Genomic DNA, 24715 nt, shown 5'->3' on the forward strand with positions numbered 1-24715 from the left:
ACAAAACATTAAATTTCCCTCTCTGTTAAAGTGTGTTAGCGCCCTCTATCGCTTGCTTCATTTGTTAACAATTTTCGCAGCAGCAGAAACAGAAAAAGAAAATGGCCGCCCCCATAGCAGCTGTCAGCAGACTTTGCAAATACAAGGCCGTGTAAGAAAGGAAAGAACAGGCAATTTTTCGCTGCATCATGTCGTGTGTGTTGACCAATATTGGGTGTTTTGAGGATAGTTTTGCGGTGCGGAAATTTCTCTTTCCCAATAACAAAGAAGCTAAAAAAGAAGATATTGGACTTGGTAAGTTTACTTATTTTTCAAAAAGTGACGTTCACGTTGTGTTGTTGAAAATGACCATAGTTTTTGTGTATTTTTGAGTAGTAATGTAGTCCAGTTTGGACTCCTCCAGTCCATACTACAATGCCTCAGCTACCATAACATGTGACAGAAACATGCTGGAGGCTGGATACGTCAAGTTTGCCAGACATGACAAGACAAATTGAATCTTGACAATTGGCTCAACTCAACAAAACAAAATGAACTGATTTGGGTTGAACTTTGAGTTCAGGCCCATTTCATTGTGCAAAGGGCACTTCCATTGGAAATCGTTAAAGTCTGGGAACATGTTGAAGGAATACCGGGGCAGTGAAGGTCATGGCCTCCTTGCGGTCCTACTACTTGCCGTAAACTTGCCGACTTGCCGTCAACTCGCCGTCAACTCATTTTCGTGCCGTCAACTCATTAAATTTACATGAAAAATCTATAAAAAGGGGGCACGGAAGTGTTAAGTCTGGGCTATACTACATATTTCTCATGGTTTTTGGTAAAAATTCATTCACAAAAACGACTTTGTGTTGATAAAAAAAAAGTACCAATCATTGACATCTTGGGCTAAGACTAATCATTGTGAAAAAGCAAGATGGCGGCCGACAGTTTTTCGGCTTCAAGAAATGCTCTTTGAGCTGATACTTTACATTTCTATGCTTCTTTTGTGGATTTTAAATGTATACTGGAGGAGTTGACGGCGAGTTGACGGCGCAAGTGAGTTGACGGCGAGTTGACAGCAAGTAGTAGGACCCCCTCCTTGGCCTCTGTTTAGTTCCAGGCCTGAAATTTCAGAAATGTCAACAAAGTATGCTACACAGATTGATAGTGGTATTATTTTATATATTATGAAATACACACATACCAAAAACTGCAATGACATTCAAAGCTTTTTTTTGTAAAATGTTTCAACTATATATAACAATATTTATTTTTGTTCAGATGGTTGGGATGATGCTGACTGGGGATGGAACCAAGATGAAGAAGTAAGTATAAATAGATCCAAGGAAGCCGGATCAATACTAGCCACCCCCGCAAGCTTGAAGCTGGTGCGCGCAATCTTCAAGATGGGCCATGTAAACTTCAAGCTTGTTGGAGTGAAATTTGCGTGGGCAATTTAATTCGGCTATCAAGTTTACGTGCTCAGCGGAGGCTTAAGTTTGCGCCAGGATTGAAGTGTGAATATCTCTTTTGAGAAACTTCAAAGCACTTGTGTTGGTTCTGAAAAAAAACCGGTGATTAGCCACTAAACGTTTTGGTCGGTATGCTGTGATCTTTTTAAGTTTGCGCCAGGATTGAAGTGTGAAAATCTCTTTTGAGAAACTTCAAAGCACTTGTGTTGGTTCTGAAAAGAACCGGTGATTAGCCACTAAACGTTTTGATCGGTATGCTGTGATCTTTTTCATGAGAATGCAGGACTATGTTGCTAGATGCTGCTTAAGTACTGCCTTGTAGGGTTTTGCTTATATTGGTTTTCATCTGGAGGGCAGTGATTAATTGACTCTACAATCAAAAAGTGAAATAAAAAGTGTGTATGTCGTGTGTGTATTTAAGTTAAAATACATTTTTAGACACGCAAAACCAAAATGCATTTCACTGGATATATTTTACATGTTACAATGAAACATTAATAATAAATTATTTCCCTCCAGCAAAATTGTAAACTTATCATTGTTTTGTCTCCAGGAGGAGGAGAGTAAAGAAGAAAAGAAAGATGAGCAGGAGAATTGGTTGCAAGAATGTCAAATGTCTTTGTCTCCAACAAATGACCTGATGGTTATGGCGTACGAGGAGAGGGTGGTATTCCTGCAACGTAAGTGCCTTTTCATTTTCATTAGGGCCTTATCAATATAGGGATGAGATTGTTCAGACTTTTGGTTGAATTCAGACCTTTTATGTCGGCCTGGTGAAGAAAATCAGACAATATTTTTCCCACAAATAAAGAAATCCTGCTCATTGGTCTACTTTTCTAGTGCCTTGGATACTGTTTCCAAAAGCTCCGTGGAATCTTTAACCCCAGGGGAATACCAAACAGCAGAAATGCCATCATTTCAACATACCTTTGAATTTGTGTCCAAGTTTCAGACTTTTTCGTTAATAATGACTCTCACCCCTGATCATGGGATACTACTAATAATAAAAATTATAAAGACTTATAATGCTCTCGTATCCACCCTGCTGGGTGTTCAAAGTGAAGTAAAACCAAAAACAAAACGAAAGAAAACGGACGCAACCTAAAGTAGTCCTTGAAAACCTGTGACATAATTACATTTTGAGAATGATTTGGATACTAAATGGTACTAGGGTTATAAATGCATATCTGCGAGGGTACAGGTTTGAAAATAGTTTTCTGAGCGCCACGGCAGCTTGGGACTGTATTCTCTCTAGGGAGTCCACAAAGATTATTGGAATCTTATTGACATTGATACCCTATTGTAAAATGGAGAACAAGTTATTACTTTTACTATTATTGTACTTTTTGTTGCTGATAAAATTTGGTTTGCCCATAACTTTGTCAGTAAAAAGCGGAAGGGACTAGTTTGTATGATGGTTCACCCTAGTCAGCAATTTTTTTCACCGTCCATACTTCATATTGAATAGGAATGCTTATCATCTATAGGCCTTTATCATAGGACATACTAAACGATACTAGGGGTATAAATGGATACCTGTGAGGGTACAGGTTGATATTGTGTTTGTAATAGCCTTCTGAGTGTCATGGCAGCTTGGGGTCCAGAAAGATTACAGGAATCTTATTGACATTGATACGTTATTGCAAAAATGCACTAGGCCTATATAAGAACAAATTATTACTATTACTACTATTAATTTTGTTTTTTTACCCATATACACCGATGTGTGTTAGCACTGTATATAAGCTTGGGCGATACCACGATATTATCGAATATTGCGATATTAATTTGGAAACGATTTCGATATCGGATTGATTTGGTTTTAATCGAAAGATCGATATATCGCGATATCGATTAAGTATCGCAATATCGCAATGTATTTCCTATCTGAGACATCTTGCACCCCATAGGTTTGGAGTAAAACCAGAAGAATAGGTCATTAGAACACCTCTCTTATGCTATGACTGTCTCTTCTACAAATTTCACTGGGAGTTTGAAGACTGATGATGTAAAATTTAATTAATCGCGATTATATCGAATATCGCGATATATTGTCGGCGATATATCGTGAATAAAATAAATCGATATCGCCCAAGCTTAACTGTATACTCAGTACTTCCCGAGTTCTGTTAAAAAATATCATAGGCATGTTACTCGAGTGGGATTCGAGTAACATGCCTGTGATATATTTTTGACAGGACTCGTGAAGTACTGAGTATACAGTGCTAACACACATCGGTGTATATGGGTTAACAACCCAAAATTCATAGTCTTTTTCCCCGATGCAAATTTAACATCTATTATATTACTACTATTGTTTTTGTTTTGTTTTTGCTGATAAAATTTGGTTTGCCCATAACTTTGTCAGGAAAAAGAGGAAGGGACTAGTTTGCATGATGTTTCACTCTAGGCCAGAATTTGTTTCACTAGTCCATATTTTATATTGCATAGGGGTGATTTTCAATACAGAACTAGTTGAGAGGATTTTGACTGGTCTTCGGGTGTTTTAAATAGAATTTTGCCGGCGAACCACTGTTAAGGGAGAATGCTGCAGAAGGAAATACTATGCGAGGGCACAAATGAATGCATTAATGAAAAAAAGTTGTTCATTTTGGTTGATTTTCTCCTGCAGAGAAATGGGACCCCAGGGATGACGATGGGATAGATTATCGATACCACACTGTCTATAAAGGAGCTCTCAATCAGGACGAAGGGTGAGTTCAGAGTCCCAATCTCTACATCATTAACTATCACTTGAAGACGCCCATCTTGTCTGCCATTTTGGGAGTAAACTTGGATCCAAAATGTGCTCAAATGAATTGACTCCCAAAAGGTTGAAATGGTAGTTGCACATTGTTCAGATGTGCGTTCTGTGTTGTTTTAGGGGTCTATACAAGGTTTGATGAGTGGTTATGGTAATCAAAAGGCATGTTTTCTCGAGAGCGATAATAATTTGTTGAGAATGTTAAAACTAGGGTTAATACCTGCACCAATCCGCCAGAGAAATATTTCCATGTGAAAAACTGTTGAATCCAAGGAAATACCAGATGGAGACAGAGATGTACTCATACCTAAACTTTCTTGAAATGTTCAAGCTTAAGGTTAAAAAGCAAATGTAATATACTCTGCACTAATCTTAAACATACAAATTATTTGTGTGAATTGTCTACAATTAACATGAACACTTTTGGGGTATATAAATGAAATCTTTCACCATTACTAAGGAAACCTTGCTATTCACTTTATGTCTAGTTTTTCTCATGTACAGGAATACTTTGTGTTGTACTATTTCTCTTTTGTCATGACATGTTTGAAGTGACAGAGAGTGCGTGACCAGTTTTGTGTCTAGTTTTCCTTCTTTATAGGAATACTTTGTATTGTACAATTTCTCTTATTTCGTGACACGTTGGATGATTACAGAGAGTGCGTGACCAGCGTTTTGTGCATACCTCTGGCATCTCAAAAGCGCAGTTCACACGGGGCACCAAACTGGACTTGTGTCGTTGTTGGCTTCACGTCTGGATATGTCCGTATGTATACTGAGGTGAGTTGGAATTCTTATGGTAGTCAGAATAAGCCCTTGCCACCTCACTTGTTGGGACTGGTGCTCCATTTATATTTTGCTTAGCAAAGAATTTTGCTAAGTAGCATTTTCTGCACAGCTTTATGAAATTGGGTCCAGTTGGTTATATCATTTTAACAAGGAGACAAGTTCAATTACAGTTTTTTCTTTATTTTTACAAAAAAATATATACTAGTAATTGATGTGAATAAAAGACTAGTTTCTCAGTCCTACACAGCTGCTTGAAACCTTTACACTCGGTCCATTATCGCATGGCTATGACCCTGCTGTTTTTTTCAAAGGCTGTCTACCCCCTTAATTAAGAGTAACAATATTGACAACTCTCCCATTTTGAACCCACCATGTACTATACCTTTCCATCTTTAGACTGGTGCACTACTGCTGTCTCAGCTCCTCCACGAGGACCCCATTCTAAAGCTCAAGTGTCGTACCTATGAGATTCCCCGGTACCCTGGGATAGCCGAGCAACAGGAAGAGCTGACAATACTGTATCCCAGTGCACTGGTAACCATCGATGGTTTCAGCCTGTTCCAATCCCTCAGGGCATGCAGAAATCAACTGGCAAGAGGTAAGGGACTTAAGCTGTGTACGGATTGTTGGCTATGGCTATGGCTAAGGGTTTTGCTAAGGGTGTTGCTATGGGCATCCTATGCTTCAATGCTGGTTCACAATCAAGTCAAAGCCGTAGCCGCTAATATGGAACTGTTATAAACATTTTCTGCTTGAAGGTAAAATACGGAATCGTTAAGGATAAAAAACAACACTGTTTAGTTTTAGTCTGAATGCTTAGTGTTTAATAAGTTTATACCAGACCCGTTTTTTTTCTTTTAGATCTTGCCCTCTGAAATGGAAAGAGAAAACTATCTGAAAACCTTTTAAAAATCCTTAACAGCTGATTTTGGTTGTTATTTTGGTTGTTACAACCAAAGTTAAGGACAATGTGTTTGCATTGTTTTTCACAGTTTTCTTCTGACTCGCACAACGGATTAAAGCCATTATACACTTTCGGTAAACAGTATTGTCCAAGTCCCACACTTCGTGTATCACAACTTATATATAAAACAACAAACCTGTGAAAATTTAGGCTCAATCGGTCATCGGAGTCGGGAGAAAATAACGGGAAAACCCACTCTTGTTTCCGCGCATTTCACCGTGTCATGACATGTGTTTAAAATAAATCCGAAATTCTCGTTAACGAGAATTGATATTGTTTTATCGTTTTCTCAAAAAGTAAAGCATTTCATGGACTAATATTTCAAGAGAAGTCTTTCACCATTACCTTTTTTTGTTTTCTCTGTACCGAAAGGGTCCAATGGCTTTAAGCCCAAATTTTCACAGGTTTCTCATTTCATGTATCTGATCACACAAAACAAGAAACACTGTCTGTGACTATTTTGTCATCTCTACCAGTTCTGTATAATACCTTTAAAAGCTTTTTAAAGTTAGGCCTCTGTTGACCAACAAGAGTGCATACAGTCATGCTAATATTTTGTTCCCCCTTGATTTGTAGCTGCAGCCAGTGGCAGTGACCAGATTCAACCACCTCCTCTGGCTTATAAGAAGTGGGGACTAGTCAGACAGGATGCCACGACGGATCACATTAGCTGTGGTAAGTTCACTAAAGTTTGCATGAAGGGAGGGTTTATTTAAAACTAAAACAAAATTAATTGCAGCATACTGCTGAATTGCGACATAATTCACAATTGTTAAAAACATTACAATAGAAAACACATTATGAAAACACGATGATATTGCAAAACAAAGTTCAACTCAGAAATGCACCAAGAATATCTTATTAAAAACCAGAAAAGGAGAGCAATACAACTTAGGAGATTGGTGGGGTAGGGGCAAGGGGCTGTTTCGAAATCTGCTCGTCTTACTGTTAAAGACAGTGGACACAGAGGTTGATGGTATAAAACATTGTGAGAAACAGCTCCCTCTGAAGTGACATAGTTTTGGAGAAAGAAGTAATTTTCCACGAGTTTGAGGTCTCGAAATCAAGCATCAGAAAGCACACAACTTCGGGTGAATAGGGTGTTTTTTCTTTCATTATTATCTCGCAACTTCAACGACCGATTGAGCTCAAATGTTCACAGGTTTGTTACATGTATTTTATGCATATGTTGAGATACACTGACTGTGAAGACTAGTCTTTGACAGTTACTAATGGTGTCCACTGCCTTTAAATCTATGACCCTACCTTTAGTTCGTTAGAGAGCATTTTTTTTCTGTATAATTATCACAATACCACCAATCCTTCAATTTTTTGTTGCTGTAAAAGATTTCACCTTAGATATTATGACGTGGAAATTTGGTTTTGTTTTTGGAAACATCCAGAATGTCAACAAAAAAAATGTTTTTATATTATTATTAATATCAATCTTACTCGATCCTTGTCACACTCTGGACCATCACTGGTCCATGGAACAAACTCTCCCCAAATACTCTGACATGTCATTACTTATACCAGCTTCAAAACTCATTTGAAAATTTATTTTTGTGCTTAGAATGTCATCTATATAATCATTGTAGACCAACTTGCTTCTGCATCTCTCCTGCGCCAAGAGTGTCTTTAAGACAGACTTGGCACATTGTAAAGGCCAACTATTATAATTATCATTATTTATTCAAGCTAGGGTGATGTAGTAAATGCGTGTAATTTATAGCCTACCTTTGATTACCTATCCTTCAAACTGGGTCTGACTAGTGTTGCTTCGTCTCTCTCTCTACACCCATTTCAAGGTGTGGTAACGCCATGTGCCTTTGACCAGCTCAACGCAGACTCCATCATTCATGGATACACAGCGAGTGTCAAGGCCACGCCTCCTGCTTCCTCTCGCTATGTAACCACGGGTGTCGGCCCTTTTGTAGGCTTCTTCTATGCATTGGAGGTGAGACAAGATCCTGGATCATTCATAGCACTAATGATATTACAGGAAAATTTACTCGCTCCGTAGACGAGGGGCCTAATTTCATAGAGCTGCTCAAACAGAAACGATTGCTGAACAATTTAAAGCCAAGTAGAAATAGGCAGGGTACCAGTCACAAGATATGTGACAAGAAATTTTGGCTGGTAATCTCATTAGGCCTAAAAAAAAATTGTTGGATTGCCCTATCCTGAGCGAGTTTTTTCCCCTATTTTTTACTTCCGAATTTTGATTTCATGAATATTTTATGCCTACAAAACGGTAGATTTGACACAAATATTTGTTTTCGGCCGACTACTTGCTGTTGACAATAATTATCAATTGCAAAAGTGCAACGTACATGTAGATCGATTTCCCTCACATGCACGGATAGGGCGAGCCTGTGTCACATATCAAACCACACGCACGTTTATCCGACATCACGATTTCACAAGGAACCAGTGTAACAATCCATTGAACAACAGAGGGGGCTGTTGCCAGTAATGTCCATATATGGTATCGCTCGTTTATTGAACGGACGAAAAACATAATGAAATGACTCTTGGAAATTGTTTTTGAAGAAATTTGCTAAAATAAAGACGCAAACAGAGCGCTTGAAGCGAGATGTATAAGATGATTAATACCTTGCTTGTTTTGACAACTAGATCTTTCATGAAGTGTTCATGCAGTTTTGGGCATTCTTTGACATCTATAAAAAAACAAATAAATAAAAAATCGATCGACCGACCCAAGCAAAAAATCGGGTGAAAGGGCAATCCAACATATTTTTTTTGTTGGCCTTATGGTAAGCGTTATGCAGCTCTATGAAATGTATATTTTGTATGAACTAATTAAATGGACAACAATAGATTTTTTCATTACAACAGTGTTCCTTTTCCTTTGGCCCCCAAATCCTGATAATTATAGGATCTGACCATTACTAGAATCAATACCCAACATCAAAAATATTAATTTTCCTTGTGTTTTTGTTACCAACCAATACATGAAATAATAATACAATGGGTGGTGTTCGTTGTTGATTTAGAAAGATTCTGTTTTCAAATGTATTTATTTGTGTTTATTCTTTCGTGTGTGTTTCTTTCTATTTAAAGGGAATCAGCCAGCCATTATTGTCTGACGTTGCCATGGCAATGGCAAGTAAACTGAAGTCTGCGTTCTTATCTGCTGCAAGGTTGGTTGTGTGTAGAGTTGTCAAAATCTGTTTGAGGGTGTCCATAAATATAAGAACAGTACTATGAGCAACTACCATTGTATTGGCACCTGATAAAAGTAATGATTGATTGATTAATTGAAATGCATTAAATTGTTACTGTATAACTAAGCTTGGGCGATACCAGAATATTATCAAATATCGCGATACTAATTTGGAAACGATTTCAATATCGGATCGATTTGGTTTTAATCGAAATATCGATATATCGCGATATCGATTAAGTATCGCAATATCGCGATATCGATTAAGTATCGCAATATCGCGATGTATTTCCTAGCTGAGACATCTTGCATCCCATAGGTTTGGAGTAAAACCAGAAGAATAGGTCATTAGAACACCTCTCTTATGCTGTGACTGTCTCTTCTACAACTTTCACTGGGAGTTTGAAGACTGATGATGTCAAATTTAATTAATCGCGATTATATCGAATATCGCGATATATTGTCGGCGATATATCGTGAATAAAATAAATGTATATCGCCCAAGCTAAATAGTAACAGACTTTTGAATTTGAATTTTGGGTGAACAAAGAAATAATGACCAGATTGAACAGTTTGAGACCGGATTTCATGCCAGCATTCTGCTAACTGAACTATCTAGCCCTATGATGGCAAGCAAACTCCCTATCTTTTAATATCTTTGTTTTGGTGTGACAGTCAGAACCATAAAGACCCAATATTAAAGGCAGTGGACACTATTGGTAATTACTCAAAATAATTATTAGCATAAACCTTATTTGGTAAAAAGTAATGGGGAGAGGTTGATAGCATAAAACATTGTGAGAAACGGCTCCCTCTGAAGAGACGTAATTTTCGAGAAAGAAGTAATTTTCCACGAATTTGATTTCAAGACCTCAGATTTAGAATTTAGGTCTCGAAATCAAGCATCTGAAAGCACACAACGTCGTGTGATAATGGTGTTTTTTCTTTCGTTATTATCTCGCAACTTCGATGACCGATTGAGCTCAAATTTTCACAGGTTTGTTATTTCATCCATATGTTGAGATACAGCAAGTGAGAAGACTGGTCTTTGACAATTACCAATAGTGTCCAGTGTCTGTTTAAAGATCATTTATCAAGGAAACTGACTGGGTGAATTTCAATAAAGTTGAATGGAACAAAGAAAAAATCATCAAGACCAGGATTTAAATCTGACTTTCAGATTAACATTGCCTCTTAGAAGTGCCTCTTACAAAAGGAAAATTACTGTGCCCCTTCAAGAGTGAAATAATAATCCCGAAGTCTTATACAGCGCACGTATCTACCTAACAAGGTACTTAAGGCGCTGAGTATATACAAACTTTCAGAAAGATAGTTTATTGAAGTGATGAATTCTGAGACCCAAATATGTAGCATCTTATAATGTTTACAAGGTGTACGGCGCATACAGCAGCCACAGCCAGGAACACCGGGGCGAACCCCTTCTCTTTTCGATAAGTGCATTGGGTTCTTTTACATGCTTTATACCACACACAGGACCAACGGCTTTACACCCTATCCGAAGGACGAAGCAATGGCTGGGGATTCGAACCCACACTCTGCTGATCAGAAACACCAGAGTTTGAATTCAATGCTCTTAATCGCTCGGCCACGACACTTCCACAACGATTGATGTAATGCTTATTCTTGGGCCAGGGTTACTGACATTTGTTATCGTTGCAAAGTTGTTGCAAATGAAAGCTGACGTAATGACAATTTGCTTTTTCTGCTCAGTGGTTGGTTTGGCATCGGCGGTAGCAGGCAGGGTACCGAGGATCAAATAGGTGGCAACAGGCACAAGCCAAAGGTGGAACCAGCCACATCTCTTCCAATCAGGTAAGTGCATTTTTGATGATTCTTTGTCCTTGATGGAATGAAATTGATAAAAAACTCAATGGAAATCATTTTATCACCTGATGGTGACTAGAGCAAGCTAGTCGAAACGTTGAGACAGTTAATAGGGATCCTATGTGGGATGACACTCCTGGAGCTCCGTATATAAGCTAAAAAAGTAGTCCTACCTTCCAACCAGGTAGTAGACAAACAAAGCAGGACAGCTCTTTTCAGATCTGAGAAGTCTCCCAAACGATCTGAAAAATCTACTCTGCGTTAGTTCTCTAAAGGACAAACTTTACCTGGCAAGTAGATACACACATGGTGTTCCTGAAAACCAAATATATATTGATACCTCACCATGCAATGCCTCAAATCACATATAATTTTATCATTATCATCAAATTGTGTATGTTTACTGTAAATCTGTGGGCATTGTTTTATTGTGTTAATGCAGATCTCCAGTTAATATTTCCGTTCAATGTTAAAATTTATTACCAAAATGTGATGAAAATAGGGGTCAACATTCGCTTCTTTATTATCTTAAATATCAAGTAATAAACCACAAGGGAAATTGACTGGGTAATTTTTAACTAACATTAGGTTGATCAAGTTTAAACTGACTATAGTTTAACTGGAGGTCGCAGGTTCAAGTCCTGTTCTAGTCAAATGGTCTTTGCTCAACCTAAAATTATTTCATACTTTAGTCAAGAAAACATGAAAGGCATAGTGAACAAAGTTTCATTTCATTTGAAAGTAAAAGCAAGCAAGTCAATACTTTAAACATCCATTGAAACGTCAAGCTGAAACCTGAGGTTCTTTTCAGAACCCAACCCCCTCCCCCACCACCTCATTTATGTACATGGTGTTACCGTAAACCTTTCCATATCCATTGAATTATTAAGAAAACAGTTTGTAATTTTGTTTCCGTCGTACATGTTTGCCTAACAAAAAGCTGCAAACTAATATATACATAGAAATTGTTGCTGTATTTTTTTGAGAAAGTGTACATTTTCAAATTTTTAAAATTGGAAGGGAAGCGGCATAAAATACAAGTAAAGCTTCCACAAAGTAGGGCACTTGCGAATTCACAGGCATTTTTTGAATAATTATAACCTAAAAGCGTCATAATATTTGTCAAATAAATCTACATGTACATATGTAACGATGAAAAATCTGCATTATATAATTATAACATAAAAGCGGCAATATATTTGTCAATTATAATTTTACACATTTGTGACGATGACATATTATATTTGTCTTGGGTTGTGCAGTTTTTCCACCTTTGGTCACATTTATTCCGTGTTGTGTTTGCAGCTAATGTTAATAGTTTCTTTTGCAAAACTGCCTCAAAGTGATATACATTTGGTTAACCAGGGTAGCCCAATCAGTTATCAACAAACAATTACAGAGTAAAATAGCCATACAACTAATCAAGATAAAGTCATTAGCAGAAAAATCCTTAAAATTATACAAAATTACATGAGAATGTATATGAATAATAAATGTTATGAGTGCAAGATTTAAACAAGACATAGCCTTGAAAGTGTTCTCTCCGTTGCATGAATGTAAATAATTTATTAATGGTTTTATATAATATCCGAGTAAATCTGTGTCTTTTAGAGGGAAAAACCATCATAATGCACAAGAATGCAACATGGCTTCCACTAACATACTGGGTCGCATTAAGTGTGGATACTGGTCTTTGAAACTAGTTGCTAATATGCCATTATACCTTATTACACTGGGCAATCCCCCCACCTCCCCTCCCCCGCTTCATTTGTTTGTAAACAGATGCACTGAATGCAAATGGAACTCTTCAGTAATACAAAACGATAACAATTTAAATAATATCGAGTTTTAAGACCAGTAGGGTAAAGTTTAACTTTGGGTCGAACAAAGAAATTGATACGATCAACGAATCAATGTGCCGGCTCTGCACTTTCTGAGCTTTGGCCCTATGTTGACGATCTCCTTATATTGTACTAATATCTTTACTCTGGGTTTTAGTCAGCAGACATACAATCATAGTCACCGATCACACCCAAATTTACAGCACAACCTGGGAAGCGGCGACCAGGAGATCACCTGAAAAGGGTTGCAACTTCTTTTTATTTCAAATATCAAGTAATAAATTAGAATATTCCCTTCTCGGTTTTTGTCTGAAACGGCATCCCTTTAATGAACTAATGCTCTCAATAATTTTTGCAACACTTCCAAGTAGACATGATTCGTTTGCACAGTTTTATCATCAGCATTCTGTCACTTCTGTGTGCTGTAGTTTTTAAGTTGATTTTGAAGTGGGATATATCTATAACAACTCCTTTAAAAGTCTTATCGTCTGTGATGTATGATGTCTGTGGTGGTAATGTGCTCCAGTTTTCCATAGTTATTTTTGGGTATAAATGATTATACCCCGGAAGTGATAACAATATTTTGAGAGCGCCCTCACACGGTCTGAAATATGGGATGTTGCCTTGCATGTCATGGCCCTCAATTTTCTTTGTGATGGAAGATTTTCAAAGAGCGGCAATCAGCTACCACAAGAGAATCGTCATTGTTAAAGGTGATTCCATAAACGTCAAACAGTTCCTTGACCTCCGTATTGGCGAAAATACCCCCGGGGGTGTAATGGTAGATCTCATCCTTGCCGCTTCTACACTTACTTTTCTGGGCTGCCACATAGATCTCCCCCAGATCGTCACAGCAGACCCCCGTTGGGAAGACCTGGTTTCCGCTCATGTCTGACGTTTCAACAGAGAAGACTATGTTGCTGTCGAGGTCAACGGCGACCAGTCTCCCAATTTCATAGTTGGTGTAGATCAGGTGTTGAGTAGCCCTGTTGAAGGTCAGATACTGGCCGATGTGGTCGGCCGGTATGGTCTTTAGCAGAGACCCAGCATCATCTAGAAGGCCAATTCGACCTTTTTCTCTGTCGCCTACTGCAATCTTGAAGGGAACTGCGATCTCTTTCCCTGGAATCCCTTCAACCACAGTGAGGCAGGCAAGTTCTTCGGAATCCGCCCATGGTGCTACATCAAAGAGGACGTTGTTTTCTGGACCGATTATTTTGACCCTTCTCTTCTCTGCGCTGTTAGAAGTGACAACAATTCTGTCTTCTGAAGCAACAGCGATCGCAGTGGAGTAGCTTAGGGGGCCTACTTCATCTGGTAGAATCTTCATTTGCACACCGGCAGGACTGTAAACCATTAATTGGTTACGACCTCTGTCAAAGATCAGGAGGTTTCCACTTGGAAAAGCTGCGACATGGAGCAAATCATCAAAATGGTTGGTGTTTTCCATCTCTTCACCAACATTTGATTTCAAGTCCCATTTCTCAGTCATCAGAAACTTTCCCAGGTTTTTGTTAGACTTGCTTTCTTTGAAGTTGACATATGATAAGCCATATGGCACAGAGTCACGTGTTGTGCTGTTCAATTCTTTCAAATGATGCTTAATTTTGGATTTTAGGCTCAAAATCTCAGAGTGACTTGCTCGTGACATGATTTTGCCAATCTTTTTAAGGTTTTGTTTTGCCATCTTGACCTTTTTGCTGTTGTTGATTCTTACCTTTCCCAATGCTACGACTCTTTTGTTGTAAGCCAACTGAAGCGTCCCTCTCAGTCGTCTTTCCTTGTTTCTGATTTTGGCGACTTCCTGATCAGCTTTGGCTGAGATTTTCCTCTGGGCGTTACTGTTCAGCTGCTTCAGCCTGCTCTCTGCGTGTTTGGTCAGAGTCTCGGCATCTTGAAAAGACTCTCTGGATCTTTCTGCTTGGGTCATTAAACTCCCAACTTCTGATCTGCAACAGTCTATAGCCTCCTCAATGTCAGTGTAGCTGTGGTCCGGGCTGCGGTGGTCAAGCACAGTGCACGTCGTGCATATCAGCATCTCACAGGTGATACAGAAGAAGCAGCAGTTCTGATCGCTGTGCTTGCTACACTTGGGATTTTGATCTCTCAGCTTGCTCTTGAAGGTGATCTTGCCGGACTTCAGGTCTGCCATGGGTACAATATTATGGTTCTTCAGGGCTGTCAAACGCTGGTGAGCATTCTGACACTCAAGACACAGAAAGTTATCACAGTCCATGCATCTTGAGACGGCGGTGTTATCCTCTACGCATGCTTGACATCTGACCTTAGACACGGCGCCAGAGATCTTATCCTTGAGGACTGCCTCCTCCACCAGGCCTCTTAAGGTGTTGTTGTTCATCAGCCCCGTCAAGCCATTCAGAGCTCTCGTTTCGACATCACAAACGGGACAGAGGACTGTTTTGAAACCATCCTCTTTTTTTGACACGCTCTTTTCCAGACACGGTCTGCAAACAGTGTGAAGACAGTCCAGTATCTTCGGCTCATGGAAGTAATCTTGACAAAGAGGGCACGAGATATCAGTTGAATCATCAATATCCTCTGGTAGTGAAACAACCTTTGCTTCTGTGTCTATAAACTCTTTCTTGACTTGGACAACCTCAAGACAGTCTGTAAAAAAAAATATATATATATTTGGTTTTTATATGGCCCTTTTACATACACCATGTCTCAAAGCACTTCCAGCATTAATACCTGATCACTGAGCCATTTCATTCCTTCAACCATCTCAGCTCCCTGGGGAGTATACAGCCTGTGCCGCCAAATATGTAGCGCACTAAGCTAAACCAACTACAAGAACCATCTCTGCCCGCACAGGTACCCATTTACCACATGGGAAGAGAGAAGCAATTATAGTAAGTGTCTTGCTCAGGGACACAAGTGTCACGACCGGGATTCGATCCACACTCTGCTGAACAGAAATACCAGAGCTTAAGTTCGGTGCTGTTATCCACTCGGGGCCACAACACACTACAATTATTTAAATGTGGCGTGTCGTGGCTCAGAGCTTAAGAGCACAGGACTCAAGCTCTGGTGTTTCTTTCTGTCAGCAGAATGTGGGTTCAAGTCCCAGTAAAATTGTATTTTAGCTGGTTACCCTGTTCTGGTAAGCATAATTTTGTTTTGTTTATCTAGTTCTCATGCCTGGATCATTAAAAAATAATACAAGACTACTAGAATGAACAAAAAGAGGAAAACAAAAGAGAAAAGTAAAATAGGTTAACAATTACATCAAATATATGCATTAAGAAAAAGTACTAGACAGTGCTGTAGTCAAGTACTTTTCAGTTGAGTTTCAAGTACTGACGAGTAACAGGATGATCAAGTAGTACTTGAGTATCAGTCCTCGGGCCAACAACGTCCTCTGATATAAGAGTATCGAGTCACAAAGCCTTCACAAAATTTTGAGTAAAAAGGTGGTAACGAACCTGTACAAAAACCTACATTCTTCTATTCCTTGCATAATGCACATAAAGGAAAACAGAGAGAAAAGTAGTATTTTGACCATGAGTATGTTAAAAAAGGAAACTTTATACATTTTCGATCAAGTACATGGCTTAAATTCAGATTATTTTCCAACTTTGTAACGAGAATGTGCTCATAAAGTATGATAAACATTTGTAGTTGGTATCTAGCATGAAACGCTACCTAAGCGAACGTATGACTTATAATATGACGTATAACATAAGCTGCACTGAAACTGCCTTGATAAGTAACCAGCCCAAACTCCCATTCATCACTGCCCAGTGCACATTGCATGCATTGTCCGCTTGACTAAACACTGGCCTTACCTAGAAAGCGAACGTTATTTGACTTATAATATGACGTATAAATACTGGCGTTACCTAAGCGACCGTTATGATGGCCTATAATATGACGTATAACGTAAGTTGCACTGACGTTGTCGAGTAGTGACCAGCCATAAACTCCTTTTCAATGGCTATCAGATTAGGGCGCTGGGAACTTGCAATCTGCCCGGCGCACATTGTCCACTTGACAATTAGCCAGAATGTAACTTCAACTAGCATTCATTGGCATTTAGGTATTATGTAGAAACAAAAGTGATTTAAAGTTGGTTAACTGTGAAACCAAACTTGAAGGTGGTAAACTCTTTCAAACTTGGCCTTTGAACAAAATGTGCTTCTTTCTTGAACTGTAAAGTAATGTGGTCATAGTGTTTGCTTATTAAAGCAATAGTTTTCATAACAAAAGACCAAAAACTCTTACAATTTGTGAACACTACCGAACGAGTGATTAGCTTTAGATTACAACAAAATATTTTGTTCATGTATTTATCACTTCAGTTTGAAGTTTTATTCTCCTCTTATATTTTGTGCCATAGAGTTTTGAAGAAATCTTTACATTGTAAATTCAGTTTGGGAAAATGTTTGGGACAAAAATGCGAGAAATTCATGTTTGTGACACCTGCTCCCCTCTACATGAAACATACATGTAGAACTTGATATTTTCATGAGAACAAATGAGTCAATTCCAGATAGGAAGGACATTAGGAAAGTATGGAACTTAAAATAAACATGTTGTAATCGACTTTTCACTATTTTCTTGTGACCCAGATGACCGATCCATCTCAAACTTCTACAGGTTTTTATGTTTGTGGTGGACTACATAAAGTGCTTATCACTGCTAGCAATTGTTTTGTTGTTAGCAAAAAAACTAAACAATTCTGCAATCCAAAAATAAATGAAATTGAGTAAGCACATGTAATTAATAACAGAAGTTACATCCACATCCCTGGCAAGGTGTAAATTTATCCCTTCAAATAGTGTCATCAAACGGTTTATGGTTTTGTTATTTCCTGTCATAAGTATTACTTAGCGCTGGAAAAAAAAAATCTGCCTAAATCGACTGCATTTTTTCAAAATGTATTTTCAAATACAAGTGATAAGTCAGAAATAAACAAGTTTTTTTTCCCCCTCAGTCATGGAACAACCCCTGCGATGTACTCCTCTCAGCCATTTTGTCTAATTGCTCCTAACGTGTACGTTAACCACATGTTAAATAATTAAAAAGTCCGCATTATGGGGCCTAGTTTGCCCTTTATTAGAATAATACCAAACAATGTAATTGCGCTATCGCCGGTGTAAAGCGCCGAACAATGCATGCAAGGTGCACTGGGCAGATCATCTGTCATTCATCGGAGCCACTGAATGGAGTTTAGGGCCAGTTAATTACGTTACCAAGGCAATTTCAGTGCAGCTTACGTTATACATGTACGTCATATGTGACCCACTCTGTTAAAATGAGTCACATGTCGCCCAAGGCAATATTAAGTTATGGACAGTTTAATGTGGAAAATGTATTTCCGCGCTTTTTTCAATTTTCACAAAGCACTAAGATTGATCTTAACTTTGTATCAATCTTAATTGCTAAGCAAAGAGTGACGTCACAATACCAATTACCCTGTCCTTGGTTGTACTCTGTTTCGTTTATTTTTCCCGTGCAGTTTATTTTTGTTCCTATCCCATATCATTTATTAGTCCATTTTCTGTTTTCTTTTCCTGTGTTATTTCCCCGGCCCCGTAATTTTGTTTTTGTCCTGCGTCCTGATCATTATTTTATCGTCCTGTTTTTCCCGTTTGTGTTAATTGTCAGTCGAATTAATTTTGTTAACCAAAGCTTAAAAATAATTTGTCATGTGCAATGAATGTCCAAAATGCGTAAACTTTTAAGGTATGTTTTACTACAAAAAAAGTTGTGTGTTTGTGGAGGGGGGAGGAGGTAACAAAAGAGGTGTAGATGTCGCAAGTTTTAAGACAAAAATGAATGTCCCCTTGTGTAAACTTTTAATGTAAGGCGTGTTCTATTCAGTTTGCTTGAGGACGGATGCATGTGTCCTGAAAAAATGGAGCTGCGTTATAGGTGCCGTTCCCCCGTCCCCTGCCTCTCCCATATCCCCGTGCTCTAAAGCCCGCCTCCGATCTCCATGATCCCGTCCCGTACCACAGTTAAATAAAAGGTGCCGTTCCTCCGTCCCCTTCCCTCTCCCCTTCCCTCTCCCTGTCCCAAGTGCTCTAAAGCCCGCCTCCGATCTCCATGATCCCGTCCCGTAGCAAAAGTTTAATAAAAGGTGCCGTTCCCCTGTCCCCTTCCCTCTCCCCATCCCGCGTGCTCTAAAGCCCGCCTCCGATCTCCATGATCCCGTCCCGTACCACAGTTAAATAAAAGGTGCCGTTCCTCCGTCCCATTGCCCCTCCCTCTCCCCGTCCCACGTGCTATTTAAAAGGTGCCGTTCCCCCGTCCCCTTGCCTCTCCCCGTCCCACGTGCTCTAATGAAAGAAATAGATTCTCCATGATCCCGTCCCATTGCAAAAGTTAAATGTAAGGTGCCGTTTCCCCGTCCCCCTTCTCCTTCCCCTTCTCTCTCCCCGACCCACTTGCTCTAATATCTGACTTGTGGGACGGGGAGAGGCAAGGGGACGGGGGAACGGCACCTTTTAAATAGCATGTGGGACGGGGAGAGGGAGGGGCAATGGGACGGAGGAACGGCACCTTTTATTTAACTGTGGTACAAGATCATGCAGAACGGAGGCAGGCTTTAGAGCACGCGGGACGGGGAGAGGGAAGGGGACGGGGGAACGGCACCTTTTATTAAACTTTTGCTACGGGACGGGATCATGGAGATCGGAGGCGGGCTTTAGAGCACTGGGATATGGGAGAGGCAGGGGGACGGGGGAACGGCACCTATCACGCAGCTCCATTTTTTCAGTCCCATTGCAAAAGTTAAATGTAAGGTGCCGTTTCCCCGTCCCCCTTCCCCTTCCCCTTCTCTCTCCCCGACCCACATGCTCTAATATCTGACTCCGTTCTCCATGATCCCGTCCCATAGCAACAGTTAAATAAAAGGTGCCATTCCTCGGTCCCCCTGCCCCTTCCTCTCCCCGTCCCAGTTAAATAAAAGGTGCCGTTCCCCCGTTCCCCTACTTCCTCTCCCCGTCCCACGTGCTCTAATGTCTGACTCCGTTCTCCATGATCCCGTCCCATAGCAACAGTTAAATAAAAGGTGCCATTCCTCGGTTCCCCTGCCCCTTCCTCTCCCCGTCCCAGTTAAATAAAAGGTGCCGTTCCCCCGTTCCCCTACTTCCTCTCCCCGTCCCACGTGCTCTAATGTCTGACTCCGTTCTCCATGATCCCGTCCCATAGCAACAGTTAAATAGCAGGTGCCGTTTCCCCGCCCCCTTCCCCTTCCCTCTCCCCGTCCCACGTGCTCTTAAGCCTGCCTCCGTGCTCCGTGATCCCGTCCCATATACGCCTCTCTTAATATTTATGCATGACGTCATAATTCTTACCCAAAATGAGGCTATGGGCGCGCGCAGCCACTGTACTGTACGCGCGCTTGCATTGTACGCGCGGGCTGCCCATAGCAACAGTTAAAACGGCGGGCAAAACCCCACCAATTTTAGTGGTTTTTTGCTCATAAATCTGTCAATTTTCAACGGATTTTGTTCAAAAATAGATGAGTGTCAAGACGAAGTCAGCTCTTTTCTTCCGTGTAAATTTGGCGAGGTTTGATGCGGTATCCAGGGAGGAGATCCAATAACATACACACACACACACAGCTGTGTTTATGGTGTAAACCGAGGACTTCTCTTTGTTCTCCCATTGTTTGGACATAGTTTATTTTTTAGACGTCCCTATTGGTTTTGTACACAAATTCAAATTGAGGAAACCTCGGTGTGACTTTTTCCCGGATCCCTTTTGTTATAACCTTCTCCAAGTCCTCGGTTTGAATGCGTAGACATGCCCACACACACACACACACACACAAATCGGCTATTTATAAAGAGATGGTTAACCTTTAGAACACTTACTTTTAGGCAATAAAGCTATGAATACAACAATTTTGTGATCATACTTATGTCTAATTTGTATCCTTGTGCACACGATGTTTAAAATATCATTTTACATGTAATTCGTTTTTCACAAAAAATGGTGTAGTGGCTAATTTCAAACGGAAGTAACTCAGCAACGCGATACACCCCAAAGCTTAAACACATACCAAATTACTGCTGCTGATGTGTTCTTTCCAGCCATGCATATAACTCAATTTCTGAAATTGCCTACATCTGACTCATTTTCACAGAGCGGGTCACATATTATAAGTCATACGTTTGCTTAGGTAGCGTTTCATGCTAGATACCTAGTACCACCAAAATGGTACTCAACGTAAACTCAATTATGACTACCTAGTATGGATACTTCAACACCAGTATTAAAAGAGAAAGAAAGCCAGAAATACAACTAAAAATCAAAAGTGGTATAAAAGAGTTACAAAGTACAGAGTTTATGCATAAGTTTTTTGTTTGTTGAGAATTTGTGAACATTTATGGAAGTTGAGCATCCCCCCCCTGATTCTAGTTACCCTGTTTCAACAAATGGTGAAAAAGGAAACAACCATTGCTTAAGGAAACAAGTGTCAGGACTGGGACTCAATCCTAAACTTTGTTCAATGAGAAGCATGAGAACGTGATGCTTGTGTTGTTGTTGTTGGATATAGGTCCATAGATAGCACTACTAATAGGCCGGTCAACCACTCACACAAACAAAACCTGGATACGGACTATCGGCAACACAGATAGCTGTTTTAGAATTGCTGTAATTTTGTTGTTGTTTGAGCTATGACCGTGAATTTTTTGGAAGTAAAATAAACTTATAGGTTGCATATGTTGTGAAAGTTTCGTTATTTTTGTGTATTTAATATAAATTTTATAGCATTCTGAACTTGAGTATACGCAGCGTGAAGCTCAGCTTCACGAAACCGTAGCCGACAAAAATTGTTACAGTGAATTTTCGATCGCAAGAATTCCGGTGATGCCATTGTCCAATCTCACCGCAAGAGGTCTCATTCGAAAGCTTAGATCCTGAGCTTTCATTTGGCGCATGCGCTGTTGGGGGGGGGGGGGGTTAAGCTCGACCAAAAAGTTATAACGTTCAGAAAAAAGTTCACTTGCGATCTCTAAGAAAAGGGTGAGTAATTTCCTAAGCGCAACCGCAAATGGGTAGTCGAGTATTTCTCCTTCCATAAAAACTAACCTTTTGTACAGTTTTAGTGCTCATTCACGATGAAAACAGCATCTGAAAATTGTATCTCCAATGAAATATGAACGCTTTTGAGTGAGTGACATGAGTCCAGTAACGATCGGCCTATTGTGTGTACGTGTGTGTGGATTTCACGTGCATTGAGCATACGGCCGGCTGGCCGCATGTGTGTAGTCCTACGTGTACGTGCACATTCTGTTGTGCAACAGTATGGCATGTTTTGTGGGGCTATACCATTTTTGGGAGGGGTGTGCGCTTTGTGATGTTATAAAAATATATCATTTTGTATAGGGAACTAAGGATAATTAATTAATTAAAACCATGATTTTAATCACAATAACCATTTAGAGAACTGAGATGACAATACCTTTTTCCAAACAAAGAAATTAGCTGTCAAAAAATGTATGTTCTATTTTTTAGCAACCCTAAATTTTGGAATATCCAAAAATGATGCATTATTCATTTCCTTATTTACAAACGTAAAATTCGGCTGATTCTCAGGGTTTTTATGAACAAGTACTTCATTATTTTTTATCTTGTAAATTAGATTAGTGCTTTGAAGTATAGAAATAAAATGTAAATGGTGAACAATAGTTAAGCTGGCAAACACGATTTACTTTATTTTGTAATTTTTTTGTAAAAACCTTCAGAATAAGAATTAATGAAAATAAAATTAAGCTGCTTCCTCTCGAGACCTCCGACAACTTGCCAAAAGTCTGGGCATTTATTATTATTATATTTCCACACTCATAATAACAAAAGCAGAATCAATTTATTAAATAGCACTTTAATTTATGTCACCATAATAACCATTTTAAAACACAAATGAGTACCAAATTGCAAGAAAATACGTAGTGCCGTTCTGACATTACACAGTTTTTGCATATTAATTAGCTAATTTGCATACGAAAAATGTAATTTGCCAATCAATAGGATTAGCAAAGGTAAAGGCCCAATTTAATTAATGTCATCTTAATAAGCATCTTAAAACACCACTGTGTACCAATTTGCAAGGAATTACATAATGTAGTTTTGTTGTTACACAGTTTTTGCATATTAAGTAGCTTCGAAATCCTCAAAACGCATGAATTCAGAGACTTATTTCATTTTTTGGTGATTCACAACGATTGTGATGAATAAGTAATACATACCAAATGTGAAAAGATGAAAATAGAGACACACCTCTACCCAAAGCCTGCAGAACAAGTAGCATGCACCATGTTAACCCAGAAATATTTTGCCTTCAAAAACACACTTTTTGGGTTAATTCCTTGTTTTTGAACGACTAAAGTAGGTTTGATGGCATAAATTGTAATTTTCAAGACCCTCTATTTTACAGTGTGTGTATTTTGGTATGTCTTTTCTTTTTTTGGGTAACATATGGGATGTTTGCTTCAGGAAAAAGCTGCTTTTAGTTTTTTAAATTGTATTAATATGAAATTATAGCCTTGTAAAAACAGTATTTTGACACTTTTTGTCAAAACGATGAGTTTTGGTATGACAAAACGACGTTTTCCAGACATTTTAAATCACCATAACTCGAAAACCGTATGTCCTAGAGATACAAGGTAAAAAAAATTTTTCAACACCAAATTGACATATAGACAAGTTGTTTATTCTTACCATTTGATGCGGAGCTTGTACTGGCAATATCCATCTTGGTAGAGTTCAAGTTGTTGCTCTTTTAGACAATCGATGAGGATCAAAATTGTGTTTAACATTTGCAGTGCAATAAGTTGTTGCGTTACACAAATACGTCTGTTGGCAAGGGAGAATTACTCATGTCTGGATTTCTCACCAGAAAATAGTCCCGTTCTTTTCTTCTACACAAATTGTTCATCCATGCATCTACTGTACCCGTATTTTGTGGTGAATTGTGCTATAGCATGCAACAAATGACAAGTTTCCTAAAATAATACCACTTGACACAACAATGGAGTCTAGACGGATGCATCCAAGAATTGAACATGTCCATTGTACACGTAACATACAGCAGAGTACATATACACACTACATGGATGTAGATGGTGCCTGATGTACATAATGTCAGAAGTTCATCATGAAAAATGTGAATGCGTTAATATATAACTGACCTAGTCCATGAGAACTCTATGGTAAAGACATCCATGCTAGAGTTGCGCATTCATATGATCAGCTTGTATGGTAACATGTGTAATGCAGTTACCATGCAGAGCTGAACAAATAACGACGGGTACAGGCTATGGGAATAATTAACCAGCTTTGTACACAAGTACCACAACTGTAAATACTACACTACTCTGTTTATGTGTTTTCACTCTTGGAAAATTTCGCTGTTTCTTTTTATGTTTGAAGATCATGCACTATCATCATTTTCACCTCAGTGTTTTCAAAATAGTTGACCCTTTAGAAAGGTTAGGGTCAAAGTTCAGTTCAGCTAGCCTGGGCTCTCAGTCATATAATCATAGTTTCGGATGGCTCAGAAAACTTGCATTGATTGAAGTGCAGAACAGGCTTTACCCTTCACTTCAGGATTCTTTTCAACACTGAACTGGCCAGCCAGATCACTTGGAGATAGTTTTGGCTGGTCCCCAGGTAAAATTAGCTGGGGAAAACTACCTTTTAAAGAAATCCAAATGCATTTTTAGATCAAGCAGCTCTGGCTACGGCTATGCCCCATTGGCAACAGTGATAGCTTTATAGAATAGGCCTTCTCAGTGATTCAGTCAGAGCCGCTATTGAATCCATCAAGTCAGACCCTTGCTCTATGGTCTGAGACAGCGGAGAACTAGAACAGTCAGAGCCCTTCATCTAGACGCG

The 24715-nt window shown here is 39.2% G+C and overlaps 2 protein-coding genes across 2 annotated transcripts; one reads left to right on the forward strand and one right to left on the reverse strand.

Moving 5' to 3' along the window:
- The first annotated feature begins 66 nt into the window (after positions 1 to 66).
- Positions 67 to 11206, forward strand: LOC117295106 (rab3 GTPase-activating protein non-catalytic subunit-like). The gene is made up of 10 exons (XM_033777677.1): positions 67 to 294; positions 1261 to 1304; positions 2005 to 2131; positions 4084 to 4165; positions 4872 to 4995; positions 5401 to 5602; positions 6545 to 6643; positions 7777 to 7925; positions 9053 to 9132; positions 10887 to 11206. Exons 1-10 carry the CDS (start codon positions 189 to 191, stop codon positions 10990 to 10992), a joined length of 1119 nt encoding a protein of 372 aa, XP_033633568.1. The 5' UTR covers positions 67 to 188; the 3' UTR covers positions 10993 to 11206.
- Positions 11207 to 11395: 189 nt separating this feature from the next.
- On the reverse strand, positions 11396 to 24039 carry LOC117291779 (E3 ubiquitin-protein ligase TRIM33-like). The gene is made up of 2 exons (XM_033773686.1): positions 23540 to 24039; positions 11396 to 15469 (listed from the first exon to the last, which is right to left on the reverse strand). The coding sequence occupies exons 1-2, from the start codon at positions 23571 to 23573 to the stop codon at positions 13482 to 13484; spliced, it is 2022 nt and encodes a 673-aa protein (XP_033629577.1). The 5' UTR covers positions 23574 to 24039; the 3' UTR covers positions 11396 to 13481.
- Positions 24040 to 24715: the final 676 nt, after the last annotated feature.

The sequence above is a fragment of the Asterias rubens genome, chromosome 1, assembly GCF_902459465.1.
Source record: "Asterias rubens chromosome 1, eAstRub1.3, whole genome shotgun sequence".
Lineage (NCBI taxonomy): Eukaryota > Metazoa > Echinodermata > Asteroidea > Forcipulatida > Asteriidae > Asterias > Asterias rubens.

Excerpts from the sequence above, each read along its gene's own strand:
- LOC117295106 (XM_033777677.1), top strand. The coding sequence starts at position 189 with ATGTCGTGTGTGTTGACCAATATTGGGTGTTTTGAGGATAGTTTTGCG. Across the intron at positions 4,166-4,871 it reads GCTCTCAATCAGGACGAAGG|AGAGTGCGTGACCAGCGTTT; the intron begins GTGAGTTCAGAG and ends GGATGATTACAG. Across the intron at positions 7,926-9,052 it reads GCTTCTTCTATGCATTGGAG|GGAATCAGCCAGCCATTATT; the intron begins GTGAGACAAGAT and ends TTCTATTTAAAG.
- LOC117291779 (XM_033773686.1), bottom strand. The coding sequence starts at position 23,573 with ATGGATATTGCCAGTACAAGCTCCGCATCAAATG. Across the intron at positions 15,470-23,539 it reads TACAAGCTCCGCATCAAATG|ACTGTCTTGAGGTTGTCCAA; the intron begins GTAAGAATAAAC and ends TTTTTTTTACAG.